The 15,955-nt window shown below is 51.6% G+C and overlaps 1 protein-coding gene across 7 annotated transcripts in view; it reads right to left on the minus strand.

Moving 5' to 3' along the window:
• Window positions 1–15,955, minus strand: part of KLHL29 (kelch like family member 29) — a 306,457-nt gene that overhangs the window by 214,857 nt on the left and 75,645 nt on the right. For 6 of the 7 annotated variants that reach the window (XM_085019780.1, XM_085019779.1, XM_085019778.1 and 3 more), the window contains one exon: window positions 4,667–4,774. The exons of the other annotated variant lie outside the window; for it this stretch is intronic. In XM_085019780.1, coding sequence (XP_084875906.1) covers window positions 4,667–4,774 — 108 coding nt within the window. The remainder of the gene's footprint in view (window positions 1–4,666; window positions 4,775–15,955) is intronic. 7 annotated transcript variants of the gene reach the window in all.

Here is a 15,955-nt window from a genome sequence, read left to right on the forward strand (position 1 = left end):
GACAGTGCACATCAAGCACCGGAGAGGGATGAGCGAGGGCGGGGGCGGGAAGTGGCGCCGGGCAGGCCGCCTGCGTGAAACCACACCTGGGAAGTCCCAGAGGTTTGCTACAGGTGGGTCAGAGATTTGCCTCCAGGCTTGGCAGCGCCTCGGACCTTGGCCTCACCTTGGAACTGTCTGGGGAGCTTCACAAAAATACTAATGCCTGGGTCCCAGGCGGAGAGATTCTGATTTAACCGATTTGGTGTGCAGCCAGATTTTAGAATTTTTCATTTCCCTAGGTGAATTTAATGTGCAGCCGGGGTTGAGAGCCACGGTTTAGGCTTAGAAGAGGCAAACAAGGAGCTGATCTGTCACGATATGATCCATACGAGGTACTATGACAAGGGCGTGCGAGAAGATTTCTGTGCTGAAATCAGAGGCGGTTCACCCAAGGGTCCCCGCAGAGGGGTCGCAGGGACACTAACTGCCAGAAAATCCTAAATGTGGCCATATCCATATGATCCATGGGAAAAAAAGATCTTCTAATAGCCGGGAGCGTTCAAGAAAAAGCTTTTGGAGGTGGAATGCGACGAACAGGGGTGACGGTGTGCCATGGCCAAGGAATCCCGCCTTCAGACGGCTCGATCCGGGGGGTAGGTTTTAGAGTATCTGAAAGTGTAGATAAATTACATATACAGGAATTTTGTGTGGCCACATCTCCATAACCTCCACCTCAATTCCTCAGGGCTCAGAATCCAAGAATTGGGGAACATCTTTGAGGTGAGGGTCGTGGTTAAGGATTTAAGGTACCTGGATGCCCAGCCCCATGAGAACGACTAAATTAGAAGCTTGAGGGGAAGAACCCAGGCCTCTAGACTTTTCAAAGCTCTCCAAGGGACTGCACTATTCACTGCAGGCTGAGTATTGCTGGCCTAGGTGGTGACATTTTGCCTCTGAACCTGTCAACCTTCCTCTGGGAGCGAGGAAATGTGTGTGTGGGGGGGTTATTCTTCATTTAAAGCAGAGGCGATGGAGCCTCTGGAGTTAGTGATGCATCTGGGACGGGAGCCCAGTGGGCTGTCTCCATGCGCAGGGGCCCATCTGTCACACTGCCTGTGGGGTCACTCTATTCTACCCTCCTGTGATTGCTGAACAGGATAAGATCACCTGATCTCACCATGGGGGTATAAGAGAATGGTCCCTGACCTCCACAAGCTCATGGTCCAGAAGGAACATGAGAGGTTCAAGGCAAAGGAGACCCAGGTTCACAGTGGAGGGAGGGGCGGGGGCTGAGGCACCCCTAAAGGCTTCATAGCAATGAGGTGGCTTCGGTGGCCAGGCTGAGTCTGAGAGGTGATCACACAGGTGGGTAATGGACTCTCATAGCTCTGGAGAAGTGGTTGGGACCTGAGGACAGAGGTGCCATCAGAGAATCAAGCCCAGGGGACAGGCGAAGCAGAGGAAGTGGAGGGGAGGGGGTTGTTGAGAGACAGGGAAGCTGGGGAAGGCCTCGTGGCACCAACACTCATTTACAGGCAGATGGAGGAAGAGGGGCGGGAGTAGCCAGGAAGATGGAGAGATGCAGCCCATCCGAACCCAGGGAGAGGGAGGCTCTGTTTCTCGATGAAACTAGCAGGGAGGTAGTCTGCTGATCTCGAAGGCCAGCTGGAGGTTCTGAGGACAATGGGGAAGGCGGGGACAGCTGCAGGGACCAGGTAGGGAATGGGCCAGTGATGCCCGAAGGATGCCCGGGGAAGGGCTGAGGGCTCTGCTGAAGGATCTGTGCCCATGCATGGTTACGTGGCCTCCTCAGTGGCCTGAGCACCCAGACTGCCAGGAGAGGCAGGGGTTGCTGAAGTTCCCAGGGTGGGGTCAGGACAGGCAGCAAGAATAAAGGACAAGTGGGTGACAGCTTGTTTGAGCTGGTGAAAGCAGCACTGAAATAGCTCACAGGTCCATCCTCAGGGTGGATGCCAAACGGGGGCCAGGTAAGTGAGAGAAGGAGGCAGGAGGGGCTGGGGAGCCAATGAAGCCAGGCTGCGTGGAGCGAGGGGGGAAGGCAGGCAGAGGACGCGAGTGTGGTCAGCAAAGGCACCTTCGGGATGGCTTTGCCGGGTGAAGCTGCTGTGAGTGTGACGGTCCAGGGCACAGCACCCAGTGTCCTCTAGTGGAACAGCTCCAAGTCCCATCATATGGGAGTCCCATCCCACCTGGAGACATACGCAGGGTCCTTCCAGGATGCAGGGGGACTAGGGGCCTGGGTGGGCAGCACTGAGATGGTCCCGGGATAAAGGCTGGGGATGCTACACAGGGTCACTCTCCATGCCACACTTTGTCACCTCCCAGCCTCCCAGGACAGTCCCAGGATGGAGCCTGGGGATGCTGCACAAGCGCGCTCCCCACACTGCCCTTTGTCCCCTCGCAGCCTCCGTGTCTGCCCTTGCCACTCTTGGCTCAGCCTGCGTTTCTGCATGAAGTGGGTCCTCGGCTTTACCCCCCTCAGCCCCACCTGGGCCAGGATCATGCATTGCAGTGGTGGCATCAGATTTCCCTCCTGCTGGCTGGTTCTGGTACCGAGCTCCTGCTGAGGTAGAGGATTTTCATCAAGCCACTGCCAAGCAGAGAGCTTTGCCTCTGCTCCACGCTTTGCTTCTGAGCAGACCCCGCTTTGCTGCAGGATACACAGCAGGGATCTGGCCAGGTGCCTAGGAGTACTGCCAGAGTGGGAAGATTGGTCTGGTGGGCACAGAGGTTGATGCCCACAAGGGGTGTATCCCAGCAGATCTGCCTGGTGAGATCACTTTCAAGGCCTCTCCCGATCCCACAACATGTGCCTCTGGAAGGTGGGGATGAATAAGAGCCATATGTCACCCTGTGTCAGAGGCAGGGAAGAGAAGACCCCCAGGTAACGGCCGTCAACCCCACTGCCCTGGGTTTCTCCATCCTTGTCACCCCCCGCCTCACTCACGGCAAAAACTTGGAAAGCTGAGCTCTGTAGAGAGAATTTCCTGGATCTTTACTCAGACACCTAACTCCACCTTTGCCCCCTCCAAGAGTTGGGAATGCCACAGTCACCAAACCAAAGCTTAACTGTCTAGTTTTCCACGTCCCCCTCCTCTGGCCTGACAGTCACAGAAGGAAAGTGTTCCCTAGTGTCCAGGGTGACTAGCGGGGCAGCTGTCCCGCCAGTCAGCGGTGCCCTTAGGAGTGTGCCTACAGCCCAACAACTTTCAAGGTCAGGAGCCCATCTGCCCACGTGGGCCCCCCTACCAGGCTGCCGGGTGGCAGCAGGCTGGATGCACGTGGATGCTTCTTCTATTTTGGCAGCTGGTTCAGGCCCTGCCTGGAGCCTCCTCCTGCTTCCTGCTGACACTGTGGTTGCCTGCAGCTCGGGGTCCCTTTTGTTTGTGCAAGAGCTCTGGGACTGGAGGGCACCCCAACCCCAAGGTCTCTGAGTCCACAGAGAAAGCTCTCTGACCAGCAGACAATTGGGACCTGCTGTGGAAGGAAGCTGGAGTCCAGGCTATAAGCTGGCCCCAGGCAGAGGCCACGAGGCTCCTGGTCAGAGGGCACCACTGAGAATGCAGCACCTGAGCTTGCCTAGCATCGAATCCTAGGAGTTATGCAGAGGTGGCTTTGGTCCCTGGAATTCCAAAGGCTCAAGTGCCATCAAGACATGCTCCTCCAGGCCAGCTCAACCTCAATGGTCCTGAATCCCAGTGCCCACGCCCGTCCTCCCACCTTCCTCCCAGGCCCAGCTTGCTCATTGGTTTCATCAGACTTCTGTCCTCACAAGGTAGGTCACGTCCCCCCCCCAACTCTCCTGGCCGCCTGGTCTTCAATCCAGACTGGAAAAATCCTGAATCAAAAATTTAAGTCAGACCTCTATAAATTTAATCCTAGGAAATAAACAACTATGCAAAGATATATATGCAAAAATGTTTGTTATATTTGTAAGAGTGAAATATTAAAAATACACTAAATGTCCATTATTAAAGCACTGGTTAAGTAAATTGTATAGCTTATTATAACCTTAGGATTTGAAGCCTTTAAAAATGCCACAGATTTATACTTACTGAAAAAGGTAACTGCGAGTTACTGCAAAGTCACAATAATGCATGACCAAGTAGTACATACAGTGTGACCTCACTTGTGTGTGTGCATGTGTGTGTGTGCACACTTTATGCATATGCATAGGAAAAAAGCCTGGAAAAGGACACTAAAATGGTTATTTCTTGGGATTACAATTATGAGTAGTAATTCATATGACTTTAGGTGCCACCTTTGAAAGTATTTTTACAATGAGCAAGTAAATCTTAATCATATTTAATAATACTCTTTTAATATCCAGAAAAGTTGTCACAAAAGAACTATAGTTTTTGAGGAGTTTAAGAGTCACCTAGCTGCTGGCCCACCCCAGAGCCAACCTCCTGTGGGACCAGAGCCCCAGCTGAGTGAAGAAGAGTGACAGTCATGCTCACGGGTTGACTCCAGGAAGACGGGGGCCCAGATGGCTTAGCTTGGCTCTGGGTACCAGTCAATATCACGTCCATGGTAAAAATCTCATTGACCGAAAGGGCGAGAGGACCAGCTCCATTGACTTCACGTCCCCAGTAAACCAGTGGCGGGGAGAAGAGCTGGCCCACATCTGGTGCCTTTCTGATTTCAAGGTGAGGGGACTTACCTTTTGCCGTCCGTCTCTGGCAAGCTCGGGATTCGTCCCCAGGATGCAAAGTCCCCGATGGCCACCAACACTTAGTGCCACGTGCGCATCACCAGGAGGCCAGGCCGTCTAAAAAGAGATGGGAGAAGGGTGGCGGTGGGGTGGGGAAGAGGTATCACCTGTGGCAAAGAGATCGCCTTGGAATGCCAGAAGCTTAGATGGTCCCCACCCTAAGTGGAGGCTTGTCCCTATCTTGGATTTCCCGGTGTGGGCATCTCACAGAGTGTGTGCCCAGATTCTGCCCCAGCAGCCAAGATAAGGGTGGCTGAGTTGGTAGCTGAGAACCCCAAGGGGCAGACACTAGATCATGCTCTGCCATCCCCCAAACACACAAAGCCCTAATCTCACAGTAGAGCCCTTAACACCCAAAAAGGGAGAGAATAATGGCATTCCCTCCCATCTAATCCAAACCAAGAGATGGGAAAAACCAGGAAATTTTAAGGCTTGATCTAATGCTGAAAAGAGAACAGGACACAAACTCTGGAATTACAAACACAAATCATCACTTCTTTCAGACAATGGACAAAAAGACCTTGAGGAGACAAAGGATGGGCTCCCTGGAGAGAAGGTGTTTAAAACAATGTGTCGGTGGAAGGCCTCTTTATGATGGGGAGGTAGGGCTATTCCTAGTCTCCTCTTCCCAGGATAATATATGTGAAAGCCGTCTGCACGACAGGAAACGGCATCTTCCACTGCAAAAAAATGCACGACTATCATTCCCTGGGAATCAATGTATTTTTCTAAACTGAATATATCATTATCAATTGATTTTCCTTTTCCCTCCTAGCACTCCAGAGTCCCGGATGGCAGGCGGAAGCTTCAAGGTGATGCGAAGGATGCCGACAGGTAAGTAAGTTATTGTAAACTAATTCCGCCTTGTGACGAGCTTCTCTTGGACGGCGCAATGGGTCTTTCTCCGAGTCTCTCAACTCGATTTTTTTTCAGCTGCTGCTGACAGGCACATGCGGGCCATATCAAATAGCCATTTTAAAGCTGAAGGCGGCAAAAAATATTATTTTTCCCAAGGATAGAATGCTCCCTTTATGATAAAGAAATAACCTCGGTTGGGAGGCAACGTAAGCCAAGGTCACCATTTAATTTCGACACAGAGCCAAAGTCATGAGTCCATTTCCTCTACCAGGCTGGTGTGAAGCACACGCTTAAATTGATCCCTTTGGCCACAAAGTATTGACAGTACTGGTGATAAGAAGAGATCGAGGGATTTCTGGGAACGATCCTTGGCAGATAGGTGCTGGTGAAGAGAGAGGTCGAGGGGACAGATCCTTGAGCATCTCATTCATTTATTTACCCATTCATTCATTTAATGCATATTAATGGTGTGTCCGTTATGTGTCAGGCAGCGTTCTAGGCACTGGGCATGCAAACGAGCAAAACAGAAAAACAAAAACAAACTCCCGCCTTCAAGGAGTTCATCTTCTAGTAGGTGGAAACATAGAATAAACAATAAACCTAAGAATAAGCGTAAGAGAAAAGAAACTTTATATTCTATTACAAGTTAATCACGAAAGGGATATTGCCTATACGCTTAAATTATGCATAATGGCCCATCTCTGGGAACGCTGCCTCCGAAGTAATGATCATTAAGCTAAAATACCTTTGTTCAGCTCACAGGAAACATCCTGACCAGGCCTCCCTGTGAATGACTTCAGGAAGGAAGAAATGAACACGTCCCTTCTGGAGGCGGACCAGAGCCAGGAAATGTCTGACTTTATTCGTCCCCTTTTAGAACACAAGAAGCCTGAATCCCAACTCAGGTAAGACGGTTCTTTGGGACACGTGTCCACCATCCTCTTGGTCTGCCAGCTTTCCAAACCAAGTCACTATTCCTTGTCCCCAACAACTTGGCTCTCGATTTACTGGCCTGTCACGCAGCGAGTCGTACGAGCTCGGACTCGGTGACAAAAGTACAAACTGTCCAGTCTATTAGAAGGTGGCCAGGGCTCTTTATTAGAGTAGAAGTGGAGCAGAAGCTGGGCGTGGGGGCCGGTCAGGGGAGTAAGCCTCCTCCCGAGAGGCTGACATGCAAACGCCCCAGGGGGAGCCTGACAGTTATCTTCCTGGATTGACATGGAGCCCCTGTCGCCGGACACTGGAGAGTCTATGGGACATTTAGCTGGAGGAGCGAGAATCCAGATTGCACAGGGCCTTGCGGGCCACACTAAAGGCTACTAACTGAGAGCCCCAGATCCTGACCACCAAGCTTTAGAAAGAGCTCTCACTCTCTTGAGACAAACCTCTCGCTTGCCATTGTCAAGTTAATCTGCTTCCCTTCTCTCCAACCCAGATGGCGCAACTCTCCAGGCTGTGCCAGACCAACACGGCACCGTCCAGACAGGCGCAGAGGGGCACTGCAGAGGGCGAGCCACCAGGGCTGTCTCACCTACTCTGAGGACAATGGCCTCGTCCTTCCTCCTCTGTGGTCCCCAGAGGCTACTTCTAGAGGCGATAACCGAAACAAGGTTCAGAACAAAAATAAACCACATGCAAGGCTGAGTTCTTTGGGACTGTTCCCTAATGTGCTTAGGAGCAGATCCTAACGTGAGCTGACGGGTCACAGGCTGTGCTGGCTATCTTCTGCTCGCTCCTCCAGGTCTGCTTTCCATCCCGTTCTGTGTCCCAGGAGGCTCACCTGGCCTGCGTGGAGGGCACCCCTCCAGCTCTGAGACCCTGTGACTTCTAGTTAGGTTCAGCCAATGCAAAGGCCAGGAGGAGCCGGGGGACTGGGGTGGGGGTGCGGGGCACTGGGCGTTTCCTCCCCCACTACCCTTCCTCCTGCAGGGTCTGCATGGGATGGCTGTGACCCTCTGCTGAAGGTCATGGCCCTGGTTGGTGTTGGGTAGAGGGAGGGCTTCACGTAACTTTCTCTCGGCCTCCCTCCCCTTGCCCCCGTTAGGAGCCTGGGCTATTGCCCTCATCCTACTGCATCTACACCATTGCAAAGAGTCCTTTCTTTGAACTCCCTCTGAACCTCACGTTTGAATGTGTCTGTTTCCTGTCAAGACCCTAATGAACACATTCTCAGAAGCAGGACGTTGAAATCAGGCATCTGAATTAGAATTCTGACATGGCCCTTAGTTTTGTGACACTGGCTAAATTATTTAATGTCTATGAACTCTCGTTTCCCGTGCGTAAAACTAGAGAGACTGGGACATAATTATCATCCTCAGTGTGAGCATCAGCATCTCACTGTCACCATCAGCCACTCACAGTCCCAGGGCAAGTCACACCTCCTTGATGACATGTCTGCTCACCCCAACCAGATGCTCCTCCCATGAGGGGTTTCGAGCTGTTCTCGGCTCAGAGGTGATATTCGCTGATGTCTCAGTAATTTCATTTCTTTGCTCTTCTTACTCTTCTTTCTCCCACCCCAACCTCTACTCCCTACATTCAAGTCCTGGACACCCTGAGAACAGATATTATACTACTGTGTGAATCTCTGGCCCACAGCACCCATCACATGGGGGTGTAAATAGGCCTTTCCCTCCCTGTCTTTTCTTCCCAGGAGGGCTTTAAGCTACTCCATCCACCTAAACACATTTGACCCAAAGGAGATGCATGGTATTTAAAGTGATTTTAAAATACATGACTAGAAACCGATTTCTAGTAATAATTTTGTTCCCAAGATGGTGCTGTAAAACCTTAAGTTTGCAAACACCATGGCCTGGGAAAATGACTCTCAGGGAAGAAACCCGGGAATTCACAGGGGGATGGGTATGGTTTTCCATCCCCAGGGAGCTAAAGGTTCTACCTCTGCACTTGACTTTTGACATATCTAGTCAAACTGACCCCTTCCCTCCCACTAATCTCATCAACGGAGGGCAGCTTTGGGGCTTGAGGAAAATAGCATTTAAAAAGGCAAAGGATGAGGGACTTTCTACTTTAAAAAAGTACTGTAGGTAATAAGTCAATGCCTGTGAAATTGGTCTTAAGTCCTTCACCTTCTCAAGGCCCTTAAGAGATGCTAATTGAGTTTGACAGGGCATAAAGGCCAATATGAAACCAAGACCCACAAATGGGCTGTTTGGATTAAGTAGCTGCCTAAATGCCAGGAGAGCCTCAAAATTAAACTCAAAGAAATTTCTGAGACCCATTCTAAGTCTATAAATAAAGTTGGTTCCCGACATGGACCAAATTGATAGCCAAGAGAATTATAAACAAGGGCCCCAGGATTTTTTTTACTTCCCTATAAAAGATAACCAATTTTTTGGAGAGAAACTTGCCTTATGAGAGGAGAAACCAATTAGGGAGGCTTGTGTTTGATGCAGGATCAGAAAGCAGCCCTGCCTGGGTCTTGACCATGCTACCCAATTATGGCTCCAGTGCCCGGCTAGCTCACCACCCCTCAGCCAACTGGGAAACCAGGATTCTTTCTTCGGAAGAAAAAAAAGCAAAGGAACTGGAGGCTGGAGACTATAGTGGGAAAGCCAGCTCTCACACCCACTCTCCTGTCAGCCCAGATGCAGGACCCTCTGGTACCCCTGGCACAGGCGGGGACATTTGCTCTGACTGTGTCTTTGCAAGGGCAATGCTCATTCACATCCTCTTTCTTTTAAGAGAGGAAAACAGGCCATCCATTAATAATATCAACCATGGGTTCACCAAAGCCTGCAGGCATCTTGCCAGCCCCCAGATGAGCACTCTTTCGGAGTGTTTATCCAGGTTCTTGACAGTTCATGGACTAAGCAGTACAGAAGGCATTGCTTTTAAAAGGAGGGGGGGTTAAGATGCAAAGGTGGAGCAAGTGAGCCGACCCAGCACAACGCCGAGTCTGCTTCTGTCCATTAAGGAGCCCAAACTGGCCGCGGATGAGATCCATTACACGGTTTCCACGGTAGGGATGTGATGCCTGGTGAGCTTTTCTGCAGCATGTGTTCCTCAAAGAAAGAGGATCTTCGGAGGCCGCGACCTCTGATTGAAGGCTAATAGCTGTATTTTCATAATGTTCGATGTTTACAAAGCCTAGGCGTCCACAGTTCCTCATTTACCTCTGTCACGTTTATGAATCTGATCCTATTAGTACTCCCATTTTATAGATGAGGAAACTGAGGCTCATAGAAAATAAGAACTGCCTTAAGTCACAGAGCAAGTGGCCGAGGGAGGGAGCTAGAACTGGAACTCTAGATCTCTGCCGCCTGTCCCACATCTTTGTTCTGAATTTGGGCCCACTTGTTCCTGGGACCCAATCAATGAGGAGCTCAGAGGTGTCTTGTGTTTTCTCTGCAGTCACCACCCTGGGCTGAATACAAGCGCAGGTGACAGTGGAGGTCTGCCTTCCAGTCAGGTGCTGGTGAGCCCAAACCAGCCCTGTGATCCAACTGGCTACTCCCCCAACTATATCCCTGCTTCTCGGCAGCCCCTAGATGCTCTAGAGGTGGTCAGGTCCCCAAGGGACCCTCTCACCTCGTGCAGACCCTCCCACAGCAGAGAAGCCACAGATGCCATCCTACACCTACCACAAACCTCTGTCGGCAGGAAGGCCACTCCCCCGGATGCAGTTAACATTAACTCAGTGTTTCTCAGCCTCTATCTCATTCACCCCACCCCCACCCCGCCTCAAGCGAAAAATTAAATTCTTTCCAACCAGAGAAAAATTCAGCTCAAGGGAGTAAGATTCTGTCAGGGAGTAGGGCTTTGTGTGTGGGGGGGTCACAACCATAGCACTGAGGTTTGTTTGCAGACCCCCCACCCTGCAATCAATTGTACCCCATCCACCTGAGACTGCACGGGGCTGGGATTGACTTTCCTGCACATCTGCTGCTGCCAGACCCTCATCACAGGGCCGGGCACCGCTGCCCCCCGCAGCGCTGCTCAGAGCAGTTCCCCCCAATCTCCGCTATGGATGCCCGGGGAGGCCCCCACGCCTCTCACCTCAACCACAGCAGGAGCCCCCCTGAGGGGCCCTGCCGCCACCTGAGGGGTGCTCAACCCCAGAACGGGTCACATCGCTCCCTGACCAGAAGCCCTCCGTGGCAGGGGCCCCGGGAGAATCCAGCCAGTCTGGACCCTTCCTCCTCCTCTGCCTGGGCCCCTTGCCCCCAGGCACCCCTAGCATTCCTCCACTTCTGGGGCCAGACCCACACCCGAGCTCTTTGCCTAGACCCCCTCCCCAGTGCCTTCACCCCTTCTCCTCCTGAAAACCCCCCTCCAGAAGTTCTGCTCTCTCTGGACTATGGACACTCTCCAGGTGAATCCCTGGAGAATATCAAGAAAAGAGCACAGCGTCACCAAAGGAGGCTTCTCCTGGTCCCCCTGGGCTAGTCCGGGCGTGGAGAATGCGGAGGCAAGGAATGGGGTGCCCGCCAGCCTGCCTGCTAAGTTACACCACGACAGCGCTCTGCCAGAAACCAGGACCAAGACATTTCTGGGGAAAAAAGCTGCAAATCAACTTCTCCCCACAAACCCCAGCAACTCGCTTAACTAGATTCCCCCAACTCAGTCCCACCGCCCAGTGCCAGCACGTGTACCCAACCTCTCAAGTGACTAGATCCGGAACTGGGACGACCTTGACTTTCCTGAAGGTGGCAAGCTGGACGGAAGGGCAGAGGTGCCGCCGACAAACCTGTTAAGCTGACTCAGCCACCTTGGCATTAAGAGGGCGGAGCGCGTAGCACCTGGCACGCAGTAGCTGCTCAGGAAGGCTCTGTAGAAGGAAGGAAAACGCCTCCAGGACACAACTCATTTTTGACAATTTTGCTTCGAACATCTGGACGTTCACACCACAGCTTCATGATGAGAATGCGAACCAGTTTAAAAAATAAAAATAAAAATTCAGACACTGTTTCCAGATTTCACTGTTACAAACAGGCCCGCATCCTCCTCTTAAATCGCAGTAATTCCTTCCCAGATGTTGCTTCTCCTTTAGACCCGCACATTTAAGCTTTTCATGATGACGCTTCACATTTGCCTGGTGCTGTGGGCTTTCTGGAGTGTTTCTGCATCTCCTCTCCCTCATTAGACGGCCACACGGACCCGGGAGAGGCAGGGCAGGCGCCGGCATCCCTAATTCACTGACAGGCGGGCCAGCTGCTGATGCTGCCAGGGTGGACTGCCTGGGGATGGGGGTCTCTCTCCTTGCTGGTGCTGAGAGACACACAGTCCCCTCTCCTCCAGCACCTTCCAGGTTGCTGTGTGGGCGGGGCCTCAGTGGAGGCTCCATACTCCTGCCCCCCCCATGCTGCTGGCTTAAAACCCGGTCTCAGGAGCTCCTGCTGTGGCGCAACAGGGTTGTCGGCACCTTGGGAGTGCTGAGATGCAGCCCAGCGTGGCTCCCGTGGCCCAGCACAGTGGGTTAAGGATCCTGCATTGCCACAGCAGCGGCTGAGGTTGCAACTGCAGCTCAGATGTGATCTCTGGCCGGCGAACGCCAATGTGCCTGGGAGTGGCCAAAAAAGAAAAACAAAAAACCAAAACAACCACGGACTCACACGTGAACAAGTCTCTTCCCCTGGTTCTCTCTGCATCCCGGGGGCCAGGCTGTAACATTTGAACAAGACTTAGTCAGAGACTTGGGAAATAAAACAGAGCAATAGGTCAGGAGGTGGGTGAGAACACTGGAAAGAGGTGGCCTGGTAAAGCTGCTCCCCGCTGTCCTCCAGGAGACCCCCAGGCCCTGGTCAGGCCCACCCCAGCTCCACAGGGCGGCCCCCATGTGGCATCGACCACACTTGAGCTCACACCCAGGAGCCCGCCTCAAAGTCTGGGCCAGACAAGCAGAGCTGGAGAGATTAGGATTTCCGTCCTTTGTCTCACCTTCCCACTCCAGTGTCTTTTCTGAGGCCTGTCCCTTTCCTGGTGACAGACTCTGGGGCTGCCTCCGTTCTTCCGGGGATCCTTTTCCCGTACCCCAAGCACTCAAGGAGCCAACCACATCGGCCCACAGCCGTACATGCCAGAATGACAGCTGCCAAACAAGCTCATGGGTTCACGGGAGGAAAAGCACAGAGTGAAACAAGGCCGGCTTTAGACTGGGTGGGTTTTTGATCTCCCCCTGCAGGTGCAGAGAGCTCTGCGAACCCCTTCGCCCAAGTCTGCACCCTGCAGCCTCGCTCACGGTTCCCCAATCAGAGCTTCGTCCCGGATTTTCATCTTAGACACACCTGGGGTCCAAGCGGTTGGCTCAGCCCATGTGGTGGACAAGAGCATGTGGAAGATTTATCATCTGAGAGACCTGGGCCCAAAGTGGTGACACTGGCCAATCCTCCGCTCCACTCCCACCCCCGCCTTAATCTCCTCCTCTGTACAATGGGGATATTACTGAACATCTGTTGTTGTTTTGAGAGTTAAATATCTGAACGTAAGAAAGGCGCTTGGTGTAGCCCATGGCACATATAACCAGTGGCCCTAACATTATTCTTATCCTGCTGTCACCCAAAGAACAGGTGTCCCTGAAATACCTGAAATGCCTTTGGGAGAGTCTGTGTCTTCGCTCCCACGACCTCACCACCGAGGTGAGACAAACCGATGGGACAAGCCAGTGGGGTCTTCCTTGGGAGCTAGCTGACCATGTGTGTGGCAGTCCTGGGTCTGATACGGGTCACTACCACTCCTTGCTCCCTCCAGTGAGCCGTCTGAATTTCCTCCAGGAGGACAGTTTCAGCCTTTACCTACTCCACCCACACCTACCAGCCAGCAACTGATAAACCAACTCCAAGTCTGAGGGCAGGTGCTGTCCTGGCTCTTTCCCCTTGTTCCCCCTCTCCTCTGAATCCAAGCCATCCGCCAGCGGCTCAAACCCCTTCCCACCCAAGTGGGTCTGAATGGTATTACTTCCTCATCCAAGAGAAGGCGATTTTATTTGAATAGATCTGAGACTGTTGCTACACTCTCAGAGGGATAAAAAAATTGTGAAAGAAAAGCCTTTGGAGATTACAGTACTTTTTACCCAGATATGATGAGTTATCCATTTAAAAATAAACCACAGACAGGCAAGTTTCTCCATAGCCAGGCAGAAAGCAGTCATTACCAGGAATTTCTGTAAGTTCTCTGCTTTTCTTGGCCAATATAGAAACAGCCTAGGAACTGAAAATAGAATTAGAAGCTAATTCTGTTTTCCTGATCTCTAACAAAGTATGCAGGCAAGTGGCTTGATCTTACCATGGCTTCCGATCCCATCTGAAAAATCTCAGAACCACTGCCTGCCAACCTCATGGCATTTCTACAAATGCACCCAGCGACCGAGGAGTCCGACCAGAACCCACAGCAGTCCATACACATGCACCAAATCACTGAGCTGCAGCCTGCCATGGCTTGATGTTCAGATGCAGGCAGGAAACTGAAGGCCAGAGCCGGCGAGTGACAAGCTCAAGGTCACCCAGCTGATAAACAAGAGAGCCGGAACCACAACGCTGGCTTCCAAATTCCTCTGCTGCTGCTCTTTTTTTTGGCACCCAGTCATCTCTGCACAGTTTAACTGGAACTGACGATTCCAGGAAAGTCCCCTAGAAAGATTAAACAGCTTCTCCCAACCCAGGCTTCCTTCCTGTAGAAAGTCCCACCTGTCTTCCTTCTTTCAAATAGTCCTTGCTGCATTATGTTTCAAGCTCGATATTTCAAAATCCAAAGACATCTATAAATAATACATACTCATTTATATGTACATTTATATGTACATTTAAAAGATAAAAAAAAAAAAGCCATAACAAAGATACCTGTAGATTCTTCGGAATACCAACCGCCTACTTAACACGCAGTGGAAGCCAATGGCTAATAAACACAGGTAAGCGCGTGGATGAATTTCCCGCCACTCCATCTCGGGCCCATACCCAGCCAGGGAGTCTCTGTGCTGAACCCACTCCATTCACTGCTTCTCTCCCACGGTCACATTCAGCCATCTGCTGCTTCTTTTCTATGTGGGACTGGTGTATTTTTTTCCTCTTCAGTTTTACATGAAACATTTAGCAACGAAGTAGCAAATAAAAATACTACATATCATCTAGAATTCAGATAAAATTGTAGCTGGCTTTAACGCATCTAAAGGTTGATAAAAAGAAACACATAGATGCTTCTTAAAGGCTTGTTTATATTTTATTACACATTACACACATCTCACTCCATTGAGAAAAATGTAGAAGTTGATGTGGTTCTCTCTGCCACAAGCTGCCGTGGCAAAGATTACCACGTCTAGAGAACATGTTTCCTTTGGAACACAAGGCACTTGCTTTGCAGACTAGCCCAGCAGACAGAAATGGCACAAATAATCCACCAGCGAACACATCAGTCTTTGGAAGGAGGGGTTTCTGTACTATTTTTTCCCCTCTAAAGTGTGCCCTCGGGCTGCCCCATCCTCCACTCTGCTGCTCTTCACTCCAAACTGAGGGTATGGCTGGAGCACCTTCACCTCTCAGAGAGACATTCAGAGAGGCAAGGAGCTGGCAGAGCTGGTGCCTCCATCACAGGCTCACATGCAGAAATAGGGGCGGTCCCAAGGCTGTGGATGGTGAGGGCTAAGTGAACTACACTGGTGGGGCTGAAGGTGGTCAGAAGAGGCAGAGCTCCTGGGGTGCGGGAAGCTCTGTGCCAGGACCTTACCTAGGTCTTGAAGGAGAAGCACACCTGAAAGATCAACCTGAAGACATGCAGAAGGACAAGCATCGTCAAGCATCTTAGTTTGAGTTCCCCTCCAAAGTGGACCCTGCAACACCAATTTGAATGCAAGTTTTGGTTTTTTTTTAAAGAGTAGATCCAAGAAAGCACCACGAGGATGTAGGGCCATGAGACAGGACGAGACACGGAAAAGTCAGTCAAGGACGTATTAACCACGGGGTGATGGCTGTGGGCAACTGGGGCTCATTCCTGCTGGGGATGCTCTTAGTGGCTGAATAGAGCACATCTTATTAAAGGTGTCCAGCCAAGAGACGAGGAAGGAAGCTAGGGTATTTAGGCATTACCTCTCATCTCTCCTTGGTTGATAAGAGCTTCCAAGGCGTCAACCCCCCAAGGCCTCCAGTCTGCCCCGTGAGTGGGCTGGAGCCCTCACACAGAGAGAACCAGGAAGCAAGAACTGTCAGCACGTGGTCCCCAGACTGGGAGCTGGGGTGGCCCTGACAGCCTCCTCTAGGGCAGGTGAGTGAGGGCACTCAGCAGCTCCTGAGCAGTGCCAGAGTCTGCAACCTCAGTGCCTGTCCAGGTGCCTTGATCTCTGGAAACTCCCCGTTCTGAGTGAGAGGGAGGCACATACTGTTTGCCGCAGTAGGAGACCTGGAGTTTACTCACCACCCCCAACCCTGCTGT

This window comes from Sus scrofa, chromosome 3, assembly GCF_054392235.1.
Source record: "Sus scrofa isolate SSC_HxYL_T2T_F1_AM1 chromosome 3, Sscrofa_HxYL_maternal_Yorkshire_Landrace_v2.0, whole genome shotgun sequence".
NCBI lineage: Eukaryota > Metazoa > Chordata > Mammalia > Artiodactyla > Suidae > Sus > Sus scrofa.